Consider the following 22,409-nt stretch of genomic DNA (forward strand, 5'->3'; position numbering starts at 1 on the left):
TGTCCTCTGACACACACACACACACACACACACACACACACACACACACACAAATATATATTTATAATTTTTACATTTCACCCAAGAGTTGGTGAACTGGCTCAGAGGGTGAAGGCCTCTGCTGAAACACATGAGTTCAATCCCAGGTTCAACATTAAGGCGGGGCGTTAACCAAGTAAATGCAACTGTGTATCCCTCGCAATGTCAACAGTGTAAATGTATCATTACTGCACTTGAAACAATTTGTAATTGCTGTTTCCTCTTACACAAACACAACCATAAGCCACTGTGTAATCAGAGGAGGAGAGGAAGAGTCGCTAATTTGTTGAGACAGGATTTTCATGTAACCCCGACTGACCTCATGCTTGCTACTTAGCCAAGGCAAGCCTAGCAGCAAGATCTTCCGCCTCCACTTCCGCAATGATGAGCTGATGCCGAGTGCCAGGTGTTTTATTTCTATTTCTATTTATGTCTTTGTAGCTCAGTCTGGCCTCAAACTTTCTAGTCTTGTACCGAAGGAAAACCTTGACCCACCCACCCCGTTCCTACCTTCGTCTCCCGAGTGCTGGGATTACAGGGGTGCACCCCCACACTGTGTTGAGACTTGATGTTTTCAACTCCGACACAGTTTTCTGGAGACAACGTCTATAATTCACAAAGGCGTCCTAGGCTTTGGCTACTCCAGAGAAAGAACCTCGGCTTTCAAACCAAGTTCTTCTGGAACTAGCTGCCAAGCTCAGCAGGCCTGGGATGGGACTCCCACGCCCCCACTCCTCACCCGACATCCCCACACCTCTATCTCCACAGGGCGGTCATCCAAGGCGGCCGCGTCCAGCAGGGGTCGCTGTGACGGCGCCACCATACTCGCACGCGCCTGGGGGTCCGCGCTTGCGGCGTGGGCTTGGGCGGAAGGGGCGGGGCAGGGACCGAGGTGGCTCCGGGCCTGCGGTCGGCGCGGTCCGGGGAGGGACCAGCGGACTGCGCAGGTGAGTGCGCCCCTACTGGCCCGCCCGCCGGCCCAGCCCCTGGCGGGGTGACTCGCCGGCCACCGGCCTCGGCCCTGCCGCGCTCCTGCCGAGTCTACGAGGGCGTCCGGTTCCGCAGGGTCGGGGCCTGCTCGGGACGCCTCTCGAACCCCGGCACCGCGGGAATGGAGCTGGCCCAAGCTGTGCGTCCCCGGGGCCTGGCCGCAGCTGGCTGCAGACACTGCCCGGGGCTGGCGGCGTGGGTGTCCAGTTTCCTTTGACCTTGGCGGACCTGGGGAGGTGCGGGGTGGGAGGGCCCCAGGGGAAGCCGTCCCTGTCTGGAAGTCAGCCCCCCGACGTCGGCAGAAGGGAAGGTGTTCGTAGCTGCAGTAGACCTCGCCGCCCGCCGACTGGAGGCCAGGCTCCCCGGGCTTACCGAGCAGTGACGAGCTGGGGAACGCGGATCCGTTCTCGTCATCGTGCAGTCAAGGGCAGCGTTGCCTTTGTATCCTATACACTCCACTTCCGGCAGTCTTAGCCTTCGTTAGCACATTCTATAGCTTTATAAAAGTCGAAACAAACCCAGGGTTTTCTCCCCGAGTCACATCCAGTGCAAACCGCTGCCAAGGAGATCTTGTAATACGGACTCCTGCCGGGTCACTTTCCTATTAAAACTAGCTCTCATGCTGCCCGGGTCACTTCCAAACTTAAGTACCAAAGGCTTTTGGAAATCTAGTGTCAGTCCAGATACACTGTGTTTTTTTCTGAGCTCATTCTAATGCAGCAGCCCTCTGGTCATACTGTTAGCCATGGTTTTGTTTTGTTTTAAACCGGTCTGGTGTAGCCCAGGCTGGCATCATACTCACTTTGTAACGAAGATGTCCTTGAACTCCCGAACCTCTCACCTCTTTCCCAGATGGCTTGAAATACATGCTTGTACCACCGTTCCCAGCTTCCACAAGTTTTTAACTGCCAGACACTATTTTGTGCACTTGAGATAAAGTGAAGGAAAATAAAATAGGGATGAAGAGGAATTCTACTCTTGTGGCGTGTAAAACACATGCAGACAAATAACATCCAGTAAATTATGTGGCAGCATGTGATAAGAGCTCGGGGTGGGGTAGCTGGGAATAGAGTTAGAATGAATAGACCTGGCTGAGGAGATGCTTGAGTTTAGACTTGAAGGTGAGTTCCCCTTGCAGATAGATACCTAGGCAAGAGTGTTCTAGGCCTGCATGGAACAAGGACCCCTAGTTTGGCTGGAACGTGTCCCCTAAGTTTCATGTGTTGGGAATTTGATGCACTGCCATTAGGAAGAGCGGGGTTCTCCCGATGAATGGACAAGTCTGTTCATGGACTAGTGGGTCATTAAGAGAGTACATGGCTTATGAAAACAAGCTGTATCTGGCATGCTTACACCTTCTCACCACTCTGTCTTCTACCTCCTGATGCATCAAGGCCTTTCACCAGGTGTCCACATCTAAAGTGTGTAGAAGGGAAAGGTGGTTTGCCGGGTGGGGAGTAGATACAGTTGACCTTGAATTTCCCAGACTCTAGAGCCATGAGGTAAATAAACCTCTATTCTTTGTAAATGGCTCTGGCTTTGTAATTCGTTTGTAGCCGTGGAAAGCACACTGAGAATAGTCCCATGTATGTGAGGAGCGTGAAGACGACAGTGTAAGTGTGGCAGAAACTGAAGCTGAGTAAGACAGGTTATTTTTGTGGGTGGTTTTGTTTTTTTTCAAGACAGGGTCTCACTGTGTAGCCCTAGCTGTCCTGGATCTCGCTCACAGAGTTCTGCCTGCCTCTGCCTCCCGACTTCTGGGATTAAAGGTGTGCGCCACCACGACTGTCAGAAGACCGGGGATGTTTATCATTGGCGTGTGATATAAATGTCGCATTCAGGGCTGAGCAGTTAAAAGGCACTTAGTCTCAACACTGATTAGTTAGTTTCTACCTTGACTGATGGCCACTGCAAAAAGCTTTCCTGACTCATTTCTGGGTGTAAATGTAAGTAGAAGGCAGTTTGACACCATATGAGCACAGCAAAACAGCAGTAGGTTTCTCCCAGGACCTTCCCAGCCATGGGCTTTTTGGCCAGGTTTATAGTAACACCTTTCTTAATTCTCTTAATTTTGCGACAGGTTCTCATTAAGTTACCCAGACTGGCCATGAACATACTCTGGTCTAGGCAAGTGGTGAACTTCAGGTCTTCCTGCCCTCCCAGGTTCAGAAAAGTCTTTTCTTTATTTTTGAGGAGTTTAGTCTTGCTCTGTAGTTCATGCTGGCCTCAACTTTCACTGTGCCAGGCCTGAAAACCTGTATGCACTTCCTGAACCCATGCAGACAGGCCAGATGTGGTGTGTGTGTCTGTAGTCCCAATACTCTGTTGCCAGGACGAAAGACAGAGACAAGAGACTTAGCTTGGAGTACACAATATGGCAGAAACGAGAGACCCTGCCTCAGAAGTAGGATGGAAAGAGTCCTGACTACTGGAAGATGTCCTCTGGCCTCCACATGCATGCCGTGCTGCCCACCCGCCTTGTGCACATCATATACACACATTGACATCAGTAAACAGAACTGTCCAACCATCATCCCCGCCCGACACTCGGGAATTGGAAACAGATGTGTTGAAGGCCAGTCTGAGCTACCTGAGACCCTGTCTCAAAGCTAGGAGGGGGAAAATCACTAGAAGCTGGACCTGGCAGGACAAACTTGTCATCCCAGCATGTGGGAGCCTCAGGCAGGAGGGCTGTGAATTGAAAAATAACTAGGCTACACAACAAGACCCTGCCTTGAAAATAAAGAAAACCCACTAGCCTGCAGAAGGGTGATGTCGCATGAAGTGAGATGAGAAGGCTCTGGACTACCTGTGAGGTGCCTTTAGTCACCCATTGGTCCTGTCACATTCAGTTGGACATTGTGTGTGTTGATCACAGAGAAGATACCCGTGGCTGTGATTTATTACAGTATGGGTGGATGAAGCAAGTTAAGGAAAGGGGAGAGGCACGGGGCGGAGAGAAGGAAAGCGGGCATGATGTCACCTACAAGTCTGCAGTGGCCTCCTGCAGGAAGCATGTGATTCCTCCAACAACTTGGGGCAGGCTTCCAGGAGAAAAGTTAGGGGTTCAGCATGAATCAAATTACAGTTTGAGTACAGTGAGCCACTCCAAGTTAAGGGGGGATTCAGGGAACTCTGCAGATACTGCAGCAGCCAGCTTGGCAGTAGGCCTTCCTACAAACAGCAGTCAGGTCTTTTACACTAACTCCGTCAGGTATACAAGTCTGGAATTTGGAAAGATTTAAAGCCACAGGAGCCAGGTATAGTAATCCGTGCCTGTAATTTCAGTACTCTAGAGGCTGAGGCAGGAGGATCAAAAGTTCAAGGGTAGCCTTTGCTACATGGTGAATTTGAAGCAGCCTAAAGTACATGAAATCTTATCAAAGGTTTTTGGGGATGTCAAAGGGACAAATGGCAGGGGATGGCGCAGAGGAGTTGGGACAGTCAGGGGCCATACCAAAGGAAAAGAGAATCCTTTTTTAGGAGTGTGTGTGTAAAAGTGACGTGAAAACTATGTGCGGTCATCAGATGTCTTCCTCATTGCCTTGAGACTGGGTCTCTCACTGAACTGGAAGCTAGCCATTATGACTGGACTGACTGGCTGATTAGTGAGCTCTTGAAATGTGTTTGCTTCCCAGAGCTTGGGGATTGCAGGCACTCACAGCTGTACCCGGCCTTCGACATGGGTGAGGGGATTCGAACTCAGATTCTTGTTTTTTTTTGAGACAGGATTTCTCTGTGTAGCTTTGGAGCCTGTCCTGGAACTCACTCTGTAGACCAGGCTGGCCTCGAACTCACAGAGATCCACCTGGCTCTGCCTCCCGAGTGCTGGGATTAAGGTGTGCACCACCACCGCCCGGCTTGAACTCAGATTCTTATGTTTGTCTACAAGCCATACATGGAGTCATCTGCAGCCCCTAGAATCCTTTCCTGTTTTTTGTTTGTTTGTTTAAAATAGATTCTCCTATGTAGACCTAGCTGGCCTGGAACTTCCTGTGGAGACCAGCCTGGCCCCAAACTCACAGCAGCCCTCCTGTCTCTTTCTCCTAAGTGCTGGGATTACTGGCATGTGCCATCTGCCCATGTATTTTTTGTTTGTTTTTCTTGTTTTTGTATCCCTGGCTGACCTTGAACTCCTGATCCTCTGTTTCCAAAGTGCTGAATTATGTACATGTTCCATCTCACCTAGCATCCTTTATCTGTAAATGGAATGTAAGAAGCCAACATTCACTGCTTTGATTTAAGAGGAGCTCCAGAACCTGGCCGGTCATCTTTTCAGATACTGCACTCCTTACTCAGGGCTCTCCTGATTAGTTTTGGATTTTCAGGTTCCTCCCTTGGGTCCTGTTCACTGTTAACATCTACAAATGATCACCACCTTTAGCAAAAACTAGGATAATGCCTCCCCTCAATTTTACGGTTTTTCTACGTTTCTATCTAGATTTCCATCGTTTGGGATGTTTGCCTGCTGGGAAGTGAAGGAGATCACAGAGAGAGAGTGAGTAGCTAATAAAGGTAACATTTGGCTTAACGCTTTGAAACTTTTGTTATATTTACAAATGAACATGATTCAAGTTGATATCTTCAGCTAGAAGCTTTCCTAGTGTAGGTAAATATGCTGCCTGTGGGGCTGGGGAGATGGCTCAGCAGATAAGAACACTGGCTGCTTCTCCAGAGGACCTGGGTTCAATTCCCAGCACCCATATGGTGGTCACAATCATTTGTAATTCCAGCAGCAACCTCTTATGGCCTCTGTGGGCACTGCATGTACATGGGGCAGACATACACATGCAGGCAACACCCATACTAATAAACTCAAAGTAAATAAATCTCTAACAATGCTGCCAGTGATGGGTACAGAAAGAAACACATCCAGATGCCCTGAAAGGGTATAGGAGCATGTGGTGAAGCAAGGGCTTTTTTTTCTATCATCAGCTTGATGCAGTACAAATTGTTACCTTAATAGTGAAATGTTTCATTGAAGCTTGCCCAGTGATTGAGTAAAACCCAAAACTTATAAGCCACAGTCATCCTAGGGTCCCCTCTGCTATATAACCTCCCTGGTTCTGTGGGTTGCAGTCTGATTGTTCTTTGCTTTACATCTAGTATCCACTTATGAGTGAGTACATACCATGTTTGTCCTTCTGGGTTTGGGTTACCTCACTCAGGATGATATTTTCTAGTTCCATCCATTTACCTGCAAATTTCATACTGTCATTGGTTTTCTCTGCTGAGTAGTACTCCATTGTGCATATACACCACATTTTCTTTATCCATTCTTCAGTTGATGGGCATCTAGGTTGTTTCCAGGTTCTGACTATTACGAATAGTGCTGCTATGAACATAGTTGAGTATGTGTCCTTATGGTATGATTGAGCATTCCTTGGTATATGCCCAAGAGTGGTATGGCTGGGTCTTGAGGTAGATCGATTTTCTGAGAAACTGCCATACTGATTTCCACAGTGGTTGTACAAGTTTGCACTCCCACCAACAGTGGAGGAGTGTTCCCTTTGCTCTGCATCCTCTCCAACATAGACTGTCATTAGTGTTTTTGATCATAGCCATTCTGACAGGTGTAAGGTGGTATCTCAGAGCTGTTTTGATTTGCATTTCTCTGATGACTAAGGATATTGAGCATTTCCTTAAATGTCTTTCAGCCATTTGTGATTCTTTTGAGAATTCTCTGTTTAGGTTTGTAGCCCATTTTTTAATTGGATTGTTCAGCATTTTGGTTTCTAGTTTCTTGAGTTCTTTATATACTTTGGAGATCAGTCCTCTGTCAGATGTGGGGTTGGTGAAGGTCTTTTCCCATTCTGTAGGCTGTCATTTTGTCTTATTGACCGTGTCTTTTGCCCTACAAAAGAAGCAAGGGCTTTGTAATGTGTATTCCTTTTCTTAGTATTTCTGCTCACGGGTGTGTGGAGGCCAGAGGACAGTGTGCAGGAGTCAGTTCTCTCCTTCACCACGTGGTCCCTGGAGCTTGAACTCAGGCTGAGTTGGTGGTGGCAAGTACTCTTAACTCCTGAGCCATCTCACTTGGCCCTAAGCTAGGATTTATGACGGAGAATGTGAACACCAAGGAACTGACCCCAAGCCTCCTTCTCCCGGCCCAGGTGCCGTTGGGGAGCTCTTGTAAGTTGGAGTGGCGTTCCTCCCACTTCCAGGCCCCTTTTGCTTTCTGTTCCTGTTGGAGTGACCATGGGCTACAGATTCTAGAGCTCCTGAAAGAAGCGTTTTCTTTTCCTGTATTCTGCAGGGCTGGGATCCAATAGAGCCTTGCGCGTGGTAGGCAAACAGCCTGTAGCTGGACTACATCCCCAGCGTAGAAATGTGCTGTTGTCTTTCTTTATCCCGGTTCTGTAAAATTCAGAGTCCTTCTTCGGGTAGGCCTCTGTTAAATTGGAGTACACTGAAATATGGTTTCCTGCCAGACATGGTGGCCATGCCTGTAATCTCAGCACTTTGGAGCTGAGGCAAGAGGGTCACTCATCACTTGGAGGTAAATCTGGGCTACATAGTGAGTTCCAGATCAGCCGGGCTCATAAAAACAAGTTAAGAGTGGATAGTGTTTCAGTGGTTGAGAACACTTGTTGATCTTACAGAGCCTGGGTTCGATTCCCACACCCGCAGGATTGGCTCATTATCATCTCAGTTCCAATTCCTGGTAGCTAACACTCTCTTTTGACCTCCATAGGCACCAGGCATGCAGCTGGTGCACAGATACACGTGCAGGCGAAACAGTCATCAGTCGGCCATACATTAAATATATATGTTTAAATGGGGCTGGAGCAGTGGCTCAGTGGTAGAGAACACTTTGATCTTGCAGAGGACCGGGATTGGGTTCCCAGCATGCACATGGTGGTGCACAACCATCTGTAACTCCAGATCCAACACCCTTTTCTGACCACTGTGGGCACCAGGCGCACATAAGGACATGCAGGCAAAACACTCATATACATGAAACAGATCTAAAAAGGACATCTAAAAAACAAAACCTGACCAGTTCTGCTAGCAGTTCCTTCAGCAGCACAGCAGAAAACAGAAGCCCCACAAGCTCTGAAACTTCACCTGCTTCTTGTCATTTAGGGTTTAGATTGGGACTCCAAGAATGGTAGAGTAAGAGTTGAGTCTGTGCTGTTTGCTTATTCTTCCTACAGACAGTTGTTGTTATCTGCTTTGTAATTAATGGAAATTAGGAAGGGAAATCATGAGGCTTATTATCAAAGAAATCAGTCCCAAAGTATAACCTTGAATTAAGGAGTCGGTCTCGGACTTGAAATGTGAGACTTCCTAAGAGTTCATCAAGTTTATATACGTATGCATTTAAGCATGTGAAGAAACGCTTTTTCTTACTAACAAAGCATGGTCTTTAAAACCATTTTGGCCTGTCTACATAGTGAGTTCCAGGACAGCCAGGGCTATGTAGAGAGCCCCTGTCTCCAAAAGGAAAGAGAGACAGAGACAGGAAAAGAAGAGAAGCCCTAATTTTGATGAGCTGTTCCGAGGTCCGCCACCACTGTCTGGTTTCTGTTGTCTTTATGGTAACTAGATTTGATTGCTCTCTGGCATGTCCAGAAATGACTACCTAGTTTGTGGGCTCCAGTCCCTCCTCTCTCTCCTCGTGCTCTGGTAAACAGTAGGAAGGAGATGTGAAAGGGGGAAATGCAGATCAATCTGTTTGGCTCATTCCTGGCTCTGATTTGCTAGGGTCTAGGTTGAGACGTCACTCGGGATTCTATGAACTCATTTGTTTGTTTGTTTTATAGACAGGGTTTCTCTGGGAACCTCTGGCTGTCCTGGAATTTGCTCTGTAGACCAGGCTGGCCCGCTGGTTTAAAGGTGTACACTACCACATTTTTCTTTTTTCTTTAGTCTTTATTTTAGCAAGTCATTAACAACTGCTTTTAATATTTTTTCAGTTGTAGTCAGTACCCGAGCTACTTAGGGAGAGGAAGAATAATGGAGTCAGGGTTTTTCAGTTTTTGTGTCTCACTGGATCCCTGAGACAGTCCCACGAGCAAGCATGTTGATTGCAGCTAGAAAGCTCACCATAGTGTGCTTGGCCCTCGGCCTGAGTGGACGGACGTCCTTGCACAGGGCAGTGAAATGTAGCACTAGATGAGCAGTGCGTATGTGCTCGTGTGTGTGTGTGTGTGTGTGTGTGTGTGTGTGTGTGTGTGTGTGTCTCTGCGCACGCGCGCGTGTATCTGTGCGCGCGTGTGCTGAGCACAGTGAGCACTGCAGCCGTGAAGTAATGCTCAGCTGGTTTCCATTGCAGGGCGTGTGCAGCATGGCTGTAACTGGTGTCAGACTGCTCTCCGGTGCTCTAAGAAAGCCGGATGCCTGGACCAGACTCTGGGGTGCGCTTCAAGGGACATCTTCACACAAACTCTGTGCTTCCTGGAATCGATACTTACATTTTTCTAGTACCAAGCTAAACACATCAAATTATAAAACACTTTTCCGTACCATTTTCCCTCTGCGGCTCCCATGGCTTTCAGTATCTCCAAAATGTATTTGTCCATTTTCTGTACGACTCAAAAGCAATATAAGCTCCAAAAAGTCTACTAAAAAGACTCTGCAAAAAGATGCAGATGAAGAGGACTCTGACGAGGAGATCCATCACCCTGAGAGGAGTGAGCAGGAAGAAGAACTCGAGGATTACCCCGGTGTGGTCAAGGACTACAAAGACCTGGAGAAAGTGGTACAGTCTTTCCGGTACGATGTTGTCCTGAAGACGGGCCTTGATATTGGGAGAAAGTGAGTATGATGGACCACCTGTCTGGTTAGTGTAATACCGAATTACAAGTCACTCGGCCTCTATTATGGGGAACAATAACTGTAGATGTGAAAGGTAATCTGTTCCAGTTACGTCACTTTGCAAATGAGAGACCTGACCCCCAAGGACGTCACTTGACTACCCTTAAGTCCTATGTGCCATGTTTCCTTAATCCTAACACACAGTTGGTGTGCTCCAGTCCTTGACTTAACAACATAGTTCTCTTTTTTTCTCCTCTATAGTACTGGGGATCAAACCCAGAGCCTTGTACATGGCAGGCAAGTGCCCTACTACTGACCCATGCCTTTGCCCCTAAAAGAGAAGGGAATCATTTTATTAGTGCTACAAAAGCCCATTGATTTCCCATAGACTACAGTATGAGAAAGTACCTCCCAGAATTGATGGAACCAGTGATGGTTAAGAACACAGGTTTTAGCCGGGTGGTGGTGGTGGTGGTGGCGGCGGCGGCGGCGGCGGCGGCGGCGGCGGCGGCGGCGGCGCACGCCTTTAATCCCAGCACTCGGGAGGCAGAGCCAGGCGGATCTCTGTGAGTTCGAGGCCAGCCTGGGGTACAGAGTGGGTTCCAGGACAGGCTCCAAAGCTACACAGAGAAACCCTGTCTCAAAAAAAAAAAAAAAAAAACCCACAGGTTTGGGGGCTAGCATATTAGCTCAGTGGGTACGTGAGTTCAATTCCTGGGACCCACAGAATGTAAGGAAAGAACTGACTCCCATAGGTTGTCCACAAACCTCTACACATGTGCCATGGTACACATGTGCCCATAGTCATTCAGTCATACACACACACACACACACACACACACACACACACACACACACATACACTAATTAAAAAAAAAGTGGTTTCTGGCCATTGAGGTGGCCCAGTGGGTAGAGGTGCTTGCATATAGACTGCCCACCTTACCCTAGTCCCTGATCCCAGAAGGGACAGGAGAGAACTGGTTCCTGAGTGTCCTTTGACCTTCACAGACTCACTGTGGCATGCATTCACACACACACACACACACACACACACACACACACGGATGCAGCTTCTTGAGCTAGAGTGCTGGGTCATGCCTGCTCTCCGAGCACCCAAGGCTACGTCAGGACACTAGGTTAGAAGCCAGCCTAATCTACATGTTTAAAAAAAAAAGTGCAGCCTGGTCTGCAGAACGAGTTCCAGGACAGCCACAGCTACTCAGAAACCATGACCTGAAACAACAAAACCCAAAAAGTGGATCTTGGGCCAAACTACTAGTACATGACCTTATGCACATGACTGAAATGCGCTGCACCTGTTTCCCCTCCTGTAAAACGGGACTAATAGAAGCTACTTTCGAGGTGGGTTTTTTTGTTTCCTTTTTAAAGACTATTTATGAAATGTCTGTATGACAGGCAGTGGTGTGCACACCATGTCCCATGTGGTCAGCAGACTCCTCGTGGGGCTGCTTCTGTCCTTACAGCTTTGGGAGTCCAGCTCGTGAGTTTTGTCTCACAGGCCCCCTTTCACCTTTTAAAGACCCATTATCACTCTATAGCTCATGCTGGCCTACAGTTTACAATTTAGTTCCTAACGGCCTCAAACTCACTGAAATCCTCCTGCTTCAGCCTCCCACGTGCTGGGACTGCAGGTGTGAGCCCCAAGGATTAAGATCTGTGTAAGTAAGGTGCTGTCCCTGGACCTGGTGTGTAGTAGGCACTCCGCGTATTTGAGCTGTTTTAAATGCTGAGTCACGTGCAGCAGTGTGAAGTTTGAGAGTTCTTTAGCGTGGTCATTCTCTCTGCAGATGTTATATTCCACAGTGACCTCACTGCTTGGTCATTCTGTTAGCAGTCACTGATGGTGTGTATACAAGGTAAGAATTGTGATACCAGCAAATTCAAGACTTCACACGCCTTTAATCCCAGCGCTTGGGAGGCAGAGACAAGCGGTCCAGAGGGCGAGCTCCAGGACAGCCAGCTACCTGTCTCAGCAAAAAAAAAAAAAAAAAAAAAAAAAAAACCCTTCTGTGATTTGTGCCTATGGAGTAATTGTGTGTTTTACTTTGTTTAAATCCATGGAACACCAAAGAGAGCAGTGGCTGTTCTTTGTGTCTGTCTTTTCTGGGCTGGTCACCAGTGGTTCAGACTGAGGGCAATGGCTGTCAGTGCTCACGGGTGGTTCCTTAATGGCATCTCCGTATGTGGTGCCTGGGTTTCCTGTCCCAGTGCAGAGCAGGCAGCTGGGGCAGGAAGGAGCCACTCGTTCTGACCACGATAACTCACTGACCTACTGCCACGCAGTCACTGCGAAACCCACCCGTAAAGCACCATGCAGCAGTCACGGCCTGAGCAGCCGCACCGTTATGGAATCAGAAACGCCTTGGTCTCCCTGTTGTAGATGATGCCCACTTTCACTTTGCATCTCAAATTTGTCACTCAAAATACAGGGGTTTGTGGGGACCCACTGTCTGCGTAGACACGAACGGCTGGTGTTTTCCTCAAAGCTGTGTAGTTGTTGAATGTATTGACATTTCCAGTCTTTTTCTTCTTAACAGCAAAGTAGAAGACGCTTTCTACAAAGGCGAGCTGAGACTGAACGGAGACAAACTGTGGAAGAAGAGCAGGACGGTGAGCCATTCGGCTGTAGTGACAGCCACAGGGTCTGTCTATCCCTCTGCTAGCCAGTGCTGTCCCGTCCCCAACTCCTGCTTGGGCCCTGGTGCCTTCTCCGAGGTCTTTGGTCCTGGTCATGGCTGGTGGGAATCATCTACGCGGGCCACTGTCTCTCCTCAGGCTTCATGACCTTATAAGGCTACCCTCAGGACTGGCAGCCATCTTTCCTCAGACTTCTGCGACATTAATATGAGCCCCATGGAGTCATGGCAGGTTGATTACAAAGAAAGATCTGACTGAAGAGGTGCCACCTGAGTGGGTGTATAATTCTGTTCACTTCAGCAGTTCTTGCTGGAACTCTGCTCTCTGAAGGGCAGCTGGCAAAATGATGTTCTGTACTTTCTGACAAGTCCATATTGATACTGTTAAGTGAAAGAAGTCAAGCCAGGGTGATGATGCGCCCATGTCAGCCAGGGTTACACAGTGAGACCTTATCTCAAAAAAAAAAAAAAAAAAAAACCAAAACCAAAAATTATTCATAAGAAAATGTACTTCCAATGTCTGCTTTCTAACAACAGAGCGCTCTCTCTCTCTCTCTCTCTCTCTCTCTCTCTCTCTCTCTCTCTCTCTCTCTGACACATACATAAAAGTAAATTCTATTAAAAACTATTCTTTGCATACATACATGTATACCAATCAGCATGTGGGAACTGGAGAGAGGAGGGTCAGGAGTTCTAGGCCAGATTGGGCTACATGAGACTCTGTCTCCAAAATATATTCATACATGCACACACACACACACACACACACACACACACACACACACACACCCGTGATAATACACACCATGGAAGCCAGAGTCAGGAAGACTGCCACAGATTCAGCCAGCCACGTCTACTTGCCTAGTTCCAGGCTGGCCAAGACTATATCCCGACAAAACAAACAGTGTATGTAGATGTTACATATATTTTTAATTAACTATTACTAGTACTTAAATCTCTTATTCTATGTGTATTTTGCGTATGTGCATATGCATGCAGTTCCTGTGGGGGTCAGAAGATCCCGGTACTGGAGTTGCAGATGCCTGTGAGCCACCCTGAGAGCCCTGGGAACCAAACCAGGGTCCCTTGGGATAGTAACAAATGCTCTTAACTGCTGAGCCCTCTCCAGCCCTGTATCCATTTTCTTCATGCCTCTTATAGTTTGAAATTCAATGTTTTTAGATTTATTTGATGGATGTTTTGTCTTTTGTCTGCATATACTGATGTGCACAGTGTGTGTGCCTGGTGCCCACAGAGGCCAGACAAGGGTATCAGGTCTCCTAGAACTGGAGTTAAGGATGGTTGTGAGCCACTATGTGAGTAGTGGGAACCAAACCCACAGTTCTGCAGGAGCAACAAGTGCTCCTAGCTGCTGAGCCAACTCTCTAGCTCCCCTGCATTCATTTTCTTCATGCCTCTTATTTTCCGGCTTTTTAAAAACGTGTTTAATTGGGCAGGATGGGGACTGTGGAGACACGTGTGTCACGGTATGGATGTGGAGGTTAGAGGACACTCGGAGTGCCTTCTTTCTTCCTCCGTGCTGATTTCAGGGATCAAACTCGGGTCGTCGGGCCTTGCTGCAAGTGCTGAGCCATCCTTCCCTCCCTCTGAGAGATATAAGTAATGAGGGTTTGCTTGTTTGAGACAGGCTCTCACTTGTGTAACCCTGGCTGGCCTGAACTCACAGAGATCTGCCTGCCTCTGCCTCCTGAGTGTTGACATTAAAGAATGGTTGACCATGGTTTTTATTTTTTGTTTTTTGTTTTTTGGGGGGTGGTGGTGTTCGAGACAGGGTTTTTCTGTGTAGTTTTGGTGCCTGTCCTGGAGCTCGATCTGTAGCCCAGGCTGGCCTCAAACTCACAGAGATCTGCTTGGCTCTGCCTCCTGAGTGCTGGGATTAAAGGTGTGTGCCACCACCACCCGGCAATCATGCTTTTGTTGTTGTTGTTTTAAATATTTTATGTGCATTGGTGTTTTGCCATGGGTGTCGGGGTCCCCGGAACTGGAGTTACAGACAGTCATAAGCTGCCATGTGGGTGCTGGGAATGGAATCCAGGTCCTCCAGAAGAGCAGTCAGTGTTCTTAACTGATGAGCCTTCCTCCAGCTCTTTAACCATACTTTTTAACCATGAGATTGTATCACTTAACAAAACTAAATAAAGAGGACATACAAAATCTTTAATTAAAAGCCTGAACACAGCAGCAGGGCTCTAGCTCAGCTGATAAGAGTGTTTGCCTTGCCCTGGGTTCAGCCCCTCAGCGTCACATAAACTTTAACCCCAGCAGGAGGAGGGTCAGAAGTTCAAGGTCAGCCCCTCTACAGAGTGGGTTTGAGGCCAGCCTGGAATGTATGATACCTGTCTCTTGGGGAGGAGAAGGCTTCAGACCTAAGGCATGCTTAGAGACCTATTAGCAGTTAGCAGTGGGGCGATGAAGGCAGAGACAGTGTTGAAGCTGGGTTCTATTTTTCTTTCTTTCACGATCCAAAAGCCTGCTGCTGGGCAGGATCTGGCTGCCTCGTGTTTCCTGGGGTGTGGAACACTGAGTGTGTCACGTGTGCACGAGGGAACGCTGAGTGTGTCGCGTGTGCACGGGGAACACAGAGTGTGTCGCGTGTGCACGGGGGAACACAGAGTGTGTCGCGTGTGCACGGGGGACACTGAGGCTCCCTCAGGCCCTCTCCCTGGGCATGCAGTCCGTCGCTGCTGCCTCCATGCACAGAAAGGGGAATCGTCCTCCATCCTCGTCTCAACCTCAATCAAGGCCAAAGAGCTCTGATCCCTTTGGGCTAGCAGGTGCAGAGTGACCTGTCAGCCATTGTGTGTGACCTCACAAAAGCCAGTGCTCCCCGTGGGCCCTTCTCTCCATGCTGCTTTCCTAACCGTGCCCAAGCTGCCATTTCTACTGCGTTACCTTCTGAACCCCCTCCCTGCTGGAGCGCCATGTGCAAACCCCGTAAGCTGTCCTCCTGCTTTGAGGTATTGTTACCACAGCCTAATTGCTGTGCTTCATTCTGTCGTGTTCTGTCGGCTCGGCTGCTTTCCAGCTTTCTCCTGAGGGTCAGCAAAGGCAGAGGCCAGTATTAACACTGCCTTGTTACCAGGAGGCCTGGTAGCCATAGAAACTGCAGCTGAGGGGAGATTTGAAATGTAGATATTTGAAGCAGCCACTAATCCCAGCCCGTTTTGCTTTGTGTCTGAGAGGACCAGGCCTTGGATGGGGCTAAATAAAACATGCCTGCGTCCCCAGCCTGCTCCGTGGAGCCAGGACCCGGCTACAGGCCCTGAGGGTCCAGCTTGTCAATTCCCCCAACTCCCACCTGCCTCCGAGAAAGCTTTTCTGTGTTCTGCAGACTAGGTGGGTCCAGAGTGCGCCATGCTGTGCAGCCCTGCTCTGACGGGCTTGAGATTCCCAAGCATGGAGAAGGATGCTGTCCTATACTTACCTCCCAGGCTGGGGCGGACCGAGAGGAAACATCTGAGCCCTAGAAGGCAGAAATGCTATCTTTCCTTTCCTTTTTTGAAGATGCTTTGATTAGTCATATTAATTAGTCATAACATCTCATGGCATTTTCATACATGCATATGATGGGTTTTGATTGTGTTCACCTCCCCATTAGCCTCGTCCCCCACCCCCTTCCTTTTCCCAACTCCTCACTTGGATTTTCATGGAACTTTTCTTTCTTCTTCTTCTTCTTCTTCTTCTTCTTCTTCTTCTTCTTCTTCTTCTTCTTCTTCTTCTTCTTCTTCTTCTTCCTCTCCTCCTCCTCCTCCTGTCTTCCTTTCCTCCTCCTTTTCGTCCTCTCATCTTCCTCTTCCTCCTCCTCCCTTTCCTCCTCGTCTTCCTCCTCCTCCAACCTCCACACAGGCCTTGGCATACACATGTGCCACACCCCCAAAATAATTAAACTGTTTCAAAAAACTTAAGTTGGGGGTTCAAGAGATGGCTTAGCAACTAAAAGCACATGCTGCTCTTCCAGAGGACCTGGGTTCAATTCCTGACACCCACATGGTGTCTCACAGCCACCTGACTCCAGTTCCAAGGGGATCCATTCCATCTCGGACTTCCAAGGACACCAGGCATGTTCATGGCACACAGATATATGCAGGCAAAATAACCATACATAAAATAAATCTAGAAAACTCTTAAATTTTAAGTGAATTTGAATGAAATGGGCCAGTTTGTAAGCTGTGTATTTCTTTCGTTGTGGGAGGGAGGCTTGGTCTCTTGTTTGCTTTGTTATACTTCTTTTTAAGATTTTTTAAAATCAGTTTTTATTTGATGTGAATGGGTGTTTTGCCCACATGTCTGTCTGTACACTCTGTTTGCCTGGTGCCCACGGAGGCCAGACGAGGGTGTCAGATCCCCTGGAAGTACAGTTGCAGGCGGCAGGAGCAGTGATGACTGTTAACCACTGACGCAGCTCTGCAGCCCTTCAGTAGAGCCTGTGGCCCCTTCAGAGTTGCTTTAAGCCAACAGAAGCAGTTGTTGGTCCTGGCTCACACTTTGGCAGAAACAGCAGTGGGTGGCCGGGTGTGTTCAGCCCCTCTGGAGTTCCTGGCCAGATTCTCTAATGCGCTGAGCTGCTTGGACCAGGTGTCTGCCAGGTGTTTCTATGTGCCCAACCCAGGCTGAGGCCTGGAGATAACATGGCTGCTCCAGAGTGTGGGTTGACAAGCTCTAGCCACAAGTCCTCTGGTGAGATTATTTGGACCTCAACCCCTCTAGCCACCCTTGCCCTCTCCTGTGCTGTCCTCCTCTGTGGGCCAGGGCTGCCCTCCCTCCCGGAGACACGCTCGAGGGGCAGCCAACCATTGTTCCACGGTGACAGAGGTTTAACACACCGTCCCATCCCCATTTTAGGTAGGTCACCTGGGTGAAAATCAGTGCCAGTTTTCTTCCTAGTGCATCTAGTACTTTCTTTGCACAGTCGTGCTAAGACTGTGCCCCACTCTTCGGTGTTTTACCTGTGTTCGCAGACAGACAGGTCCGTTCAGTACTCCTTCAGTTCTCTGACTGACTTTCCCAACCTCGGCCATCCATCTGCCAGTCATGTCTGTCAGGGAAGGTACTGGCTGGGTCCAGCCCTGTGCGTGAGGCCCCCTATGTGGCCACCCACAATGCAATTCGGACCTAGGGTGACAGTGTCAGGAGGCAGGGCTCTTCTTACTTGTCCCCTGTGTGGGCTGTGTGGACTGGCCTCGCTTTCCCAGACTGCAGTAAAGGTTCTTCTCTTCTGCCTCAGGTGAAGGTGGGAGATACCTTGGATCTCCTCGTTGGAGAGAACAAAGAGACAGGGACTGAGGTGGTGATGCGGGTTCTCCTGAAAAGCGTCTCTGAGGAGAAGACCGAAAACGACAAGCACCGAGTGCTGTTGCGACGGTGGAAGAACTTAAAGCTGCCGAAGAAGACAACGACGTCGTCTAAATAACCATGGCTTCTCCCACGGCTGCGCCCCATTGTCAGGGGGCTGCCTAAGGAGAGGACGTTTGTACTGAAATAAAGTTCTCCTGTCACTGTGGAAGCCTTGGAGCATTTTGTGGAAGCTGGGATCTGGGTTTCCTCCTGCACTGTGCTCCTTAGACCTGGCGTTCTGAGAGCTCCCTTGTCCTGAGCAGAGACCAGTGCTGGAGGAGCCCGGGCCAGCGAGGACGCTAGCACCTGCCTGCCATTTTCCACATTAACTACCTCAGGAGTCATTGTAAAATAAATTGGCCTTGTTTCTTTGTGGGTTTTGTTTTATTTTTGGTATTTTATTTTGTTAGACAGGGTCTCGCTGTATAACCCTGAGTGGCCTCAAAATCACCAAGCTCCACCTGCCTCTGCCTCCTGAGTACTAGGAGTAAAGAAAGACAGGTACACCACACTTGCTTGTTTCTTTTTTCAGACTGTCTCTGATAGCCCAGGCAGGCCTTTAATTCCTGATCCTCCTACCTTTAACTCCGAGAGCAAGGGTTATAGAATAGACATGTAATACCATGCCTGGCTTCTTAGCGTTTATTTAGATATTTGCCACCTAGGGACCGAGATCCCCAGATACAGGCTTCCTGTGGCTAAAGCCAGCAGAGTCAAGATCACCCTTCAGATTATGACAGGACAAGCTTTGGAGGGACCTGTTACCACTTAGCTCTAAACACTAGTCTGTTCTCTTCAGTTGGTCTGTGCAGTCCAGAGGACTGAAGTTGCCCCCCCAGTTCCAGCTGGTCCACTTAGAATCCATTTGGAATGGTTTATTTAGGGCTCGTAGATAAGCCAAGGTAGCCAGAGGCTGGCTTAGTAATGGCCCTCAAGCTAAGAATGGCTTCAACATTTTAATGTTTGGTGCTTAAGAGCTCTGCCCTTCCAGATGACTCGGGTTCAGTTCCCAGCACCCCATGGCAATCAACCATCTGTAACTCCAGTCCTAGGGGATTCGATGTCCTCTTCTAGCCTTTGTGGGTACCAAGCACGCATGTGGTTCACAGACATACATGCAAATACAACACCCATACATGTAAAATATCATTTTTAGTTTAAGAAATTCTTTAGTGTTCTTTTATAAGTTTGTATGTATGTATATATGCGCGCGCGCGCGCGCGCGCGCGCGCACACACACACACACACACACACACACACACACACACGACAGTTCCTATGACCTGCAAAGCCTAAAATGTTTACTCTCTGACCCTTTTACAGGAAAGATTTAACTCCTAGCTCAAGAAAAGAATCAGTTTAGTTTCAGCAGAAATGGGAACCACACAGGCTTTATCAAAACAATAGACTAGTTCTAACTCACAAGAACATGCCACAAAGGACTAAACCGACATAAAGAAGAGCAGAACTGAGCACATGTGCACACTCCATGGCGTTCATGGTGTGTACACTCGGGTTGGTCTGTGACTTCCTAGCAGTCAAGTCTTAGCACTCGAAGGAGCAGTTCCAAGATGCACTGCCCATCCTCTGTGAGACCACTCATGATGGCTCCTTTGTCCCCAACTTCCTGAGAGTGGAGGGAGCTTCCAGAGAGCCCAAAGCAGTTAAGTGGGGGCCATGACTCAAGTTTTCTACCTTGTTTTGGAGAACCCAGGAAAATTTATCTTAATTTGAAAATTTAAACTCTGAAGGACCAGTGAGGTGCCTAGAGGGTTAAAGGTGTTGCCACCCAATGACGTAAGCCTAGTAACTGAATTCATTCCCTCAGACCCACATGGTGGAAGAAGAGAACCAACTCCCAAAATTTGTTCTCTGGCCATCACACACATGCTCAGGACACCCTCCAATTCTTTAAAAAAAAAAAAAAGTTTTAGAACTGGGTGTAGTGTTGCATACATTTAATCCCAGCCCTTGGGAGGCACAGGCAGGTGGATCTCTGTAAGTTCAAGGTCAGCCTGGTCTATACAGTAAATTCTAGGCCAGCCAGGACCACCTAAAAAAGACCTTGTCTCAAAAAATTTTTTTTTATTTTTAATCAAAATGTTTCAAAAACTTTAAACTCTTAGGAAGAAATAATAAATACTGTGTAAAAGTACAACATGGAATTTCTGTTTCCATCCTTGGTTATTTTGGCTTTTCTGCGTCATCAGTAAAAACATAGTGTGTTTAGTTTCCATGTGAGGTAGTAACAGAGTTATAATTAATTATATAGCCATACTTCATCTCATGTCCTCCTCTCCCTCTCTCCCCTCCCTCTTCCTCAGCTTCTCTTTGCAAAGTGCACAGAAAACTCGAGAAGCCTTGGATGGTGGGGGCACGTAATCCAGCAGCAGGTTTCCTAAAACAGCCCATTCTGTAGGCAGGTGAGCAATGATCAAAACTTTCCCTACCTCTCTGCATCTCACAGTCCTTCCTGGACAAACAAGGAGCAGGACAGAAAGCCAGAGCACGAAAGGCCTTTAGTTTTGTTTGTTTAAGGCTTCAGTACGTAGCTGAGCCGGCCTTCAGTGCAAGATCTTTTGGCCTCAGCAGACTAGCTGCTGGGTTCTAGGTGTGTACCACCATAGCTGGCATGAAGACAGCCACTTGAAAGGCCATTGATGGTTTGTACCCAGCTTAACTGCTTAGCAGGTCGAACTCATTCCCAACTACAGGGTTTTTTGTTTTTTGTTTTGTTTTTTCGAGACAGGGTTTCTCTGTGTAGTTTTGGTGCCTGTCCTGGATCTGGCTCTGCCTCCCAAGTGCTGGGATTAAAGGCGTGCACCACCACCTCCCGGCTTCCAACTAGTTTTTAAAAATCAAACTATGGGCCAGGCATAGTGACACACACCTTTAATCCCAGCACTCAGGAGGCAGAAGCAGGTGGATTTTTGTGAAGCCAGCCTGGTCTAAATAGAGAGTTCCAGGATGGCCAGAGCTACATAATGAAACCTTGTCTCGGGAGAAGAAAAAAAAAAAAAGAAAAAAAAAGCAAAGCAAAACAAAATAATCGAACTGTAAGGGCCAGAGAGGCAGCTCGGGTCAGGAGCCTGCACTGCTCCTGTGGAGGACCCGAGTTCAGTTCCCAGCACCCCTATCAGGTGGTCAAAATCACCTGTAACTCCAGCTCCAAAGGATACGATATCTCTGTGGCACCCAAACTCCACATACACAAAGACATGTAATTAAAAATAAAATAACTCTTAAGATCTTTTAAAAATTAAGACATCTGATCACAAATTATGTTTGGTCATAGCATGTGGCAAAAGATTGATCTCAAGAGTTGCCTCCAATGTGAGGGACGAGGGACATATTTATGAAAACTAGCCGACAATCTTAAGAGCAATTCATGATGGTTCGTGGCACTCTTACAACTCACTCATTACTGAAGCTGAACGGCAGCTGCCTTTTAATGTGGTCCTGGCAGGGCATCCCCAGTAAAAATGTGACCAGCATAATGACTTGATCAAAGACAACCCTGGACACACGCCAGCGCAGTGGTTCTCAACTGGGGGCAACTTGCCCACTTTCCTTGGGGGCATTTGGCAATCATTATATTTTTAGTTGTCATGATGGACAGGATACGAGGGACACCAAGAAAGGAGAGCCTGAAGATGATGCTGAACATCCCATAATGTCCAACAGAGCAGCATGTCAGCAGTGCTGAGGTTGGAAAATCCTGTTCTAATAAGATGACAGAGGGGGGAAATTATTTTAAATATATTGTTTGGCTGGATATGTTGGTGCATGTCTGTAACCTCAGCTCTTGATTAGTATAAGCAGGAGGATCAAATGTCTCGGGCTATCACAGGTGACATGGAAAAAAACCCCAAACCAGAAAAACAAAAACAACCCTAAATAGTTAAAGAAAATACATCCTGCTTTCTCAGGACAGTTATGAACATAGTTATGCTACATTCAAGGCATGAGTGCTATAAGGTTATAACTGGTTCATCTGGCCCTTTTACCAAAATGACAATCCTCCTTAGTGAAGTTTCTAGGAAAGAGGTTGTCAACTGAAATCTCTGCCATCTATGCTCTATACAGATGGGGAGGCGATTAGATTTCACTGTAAAGTCCTGAGCTCTAAACCACTGGAGCTTGCTGCTGTGGAATAATCCTTCTGTACACTGTGTGAATATATGTCACCATGATGGGTTTAATAAAGAAGCTGACTGGCCAAGAGCTGAACAGGATAAAGTTAGGCAGGAGATGAACATGCCATGCTAATGAAGGTACTGCCACATGGCAGAGCATAAATAAGGAATATGAGTTAACTTAAAATGTAAGAGCCAGTTAGTAACAAGCCTGAGCTATTGGCCGAGCATTTGTAATTAATATGAGCCTCAGTGTGTTTATTTGAGAGCAGCTGCAGGACAGGAAAGCTCCACCTACAGCTTGCTATGTAGGCCAAGCCTGCCTTGAACTCAGAGACCCACCTGCCTCTGCCTCCCAATGCTGGGATTAAAGTTGTGCATCACTATGCTTGGAAACCTATTTTTCAAGACATTAAAAAAACCTTTCAGAGCCGGGCGGTGGAGGTGCATCCCTTTAATCCCAGCACTCAGG

At 47.8% G+C, this 22,409-nt stretch overlaps 1 protein-coding gene across 2 annotated transcripts; it reads left to right on the top strand.

The window, feature by feature from the left end:
* Positions 1–884: 884 nt before the first annotated feature.
* Positions 885–17,970, top strand: Mtres1 (mitochondrial transcription rescue factor 1). Of its 2 annotated transcripts, none has more exons than XM_059272455.1 (5): positions 885–986; positions 5,471–5,544; positions 9,308–9,789; positions 12,348–12,420; positions 17,692–17,970. In XM_059272455.1, exons 3-5 carry the CDS (start codon positions 9,320–9,322, stop codon positions 17,875–17,877), a joined length of 729 nt encoding a protein of 242 aa, XP_059128438.1. In that variant the 5' UTR covers positions 885–986; positions 5,471–5,544; positions 9,308–9,319; the 3' UTR covers positions 17,878–17,970. The 2 variants fall into 2 exon arrangements, with proteins under 2 accessions (XP_059128438.1, XP_059128437.1); XM_059272454.1 differs by having other exon boundaries at positions 891–986; positions 5,471–5,527.
* The last annotated feature ends 4,439 nt before the right edge of the window (positions 17,971–22,409 follow it).

This window comes from Peromyscus eremicus, chromosome 8b, assembly GCF_949786415.1.
Source record: "Peromyscus eremicus chromosome 8b, PerEre_H2_v1, whole genome shotgun sequence".
NCBI lineage: Eukaryota > Metazoa > Chordata > Mammalia > Rodentia > Cricetidae > Peromyscus > Peromyscus eremicus.

What these genes read in the sequence shown, in the direction of transcription:
- Mtres1 (XM_059272455.1), top strand. Translation starts at nt 9,320, where the DNA reads ATGGCTGTAACTGGTGTCAGACTGCTCTCCGGTGCTCTAAGAAAGCCG. An exon ending in GGCCTTGATATTGGGAGAAA is followed by an intron (nt 9,790 to 12,347) that starts GTGAGTATGATG and finishes TCTTCTTAACAG; the next exon opens with CAAAGTAGAAGACGCTTTCT. An exon ending in TGTGGAAGAAGAGCAGGACG is followed by an intron (nt 12,421 to 17,691) that starts GTGAGCCATTCG and finishes CTTCTGCCTCAG; the next exon opens with GTGAAGGTGGGAGATACCTT.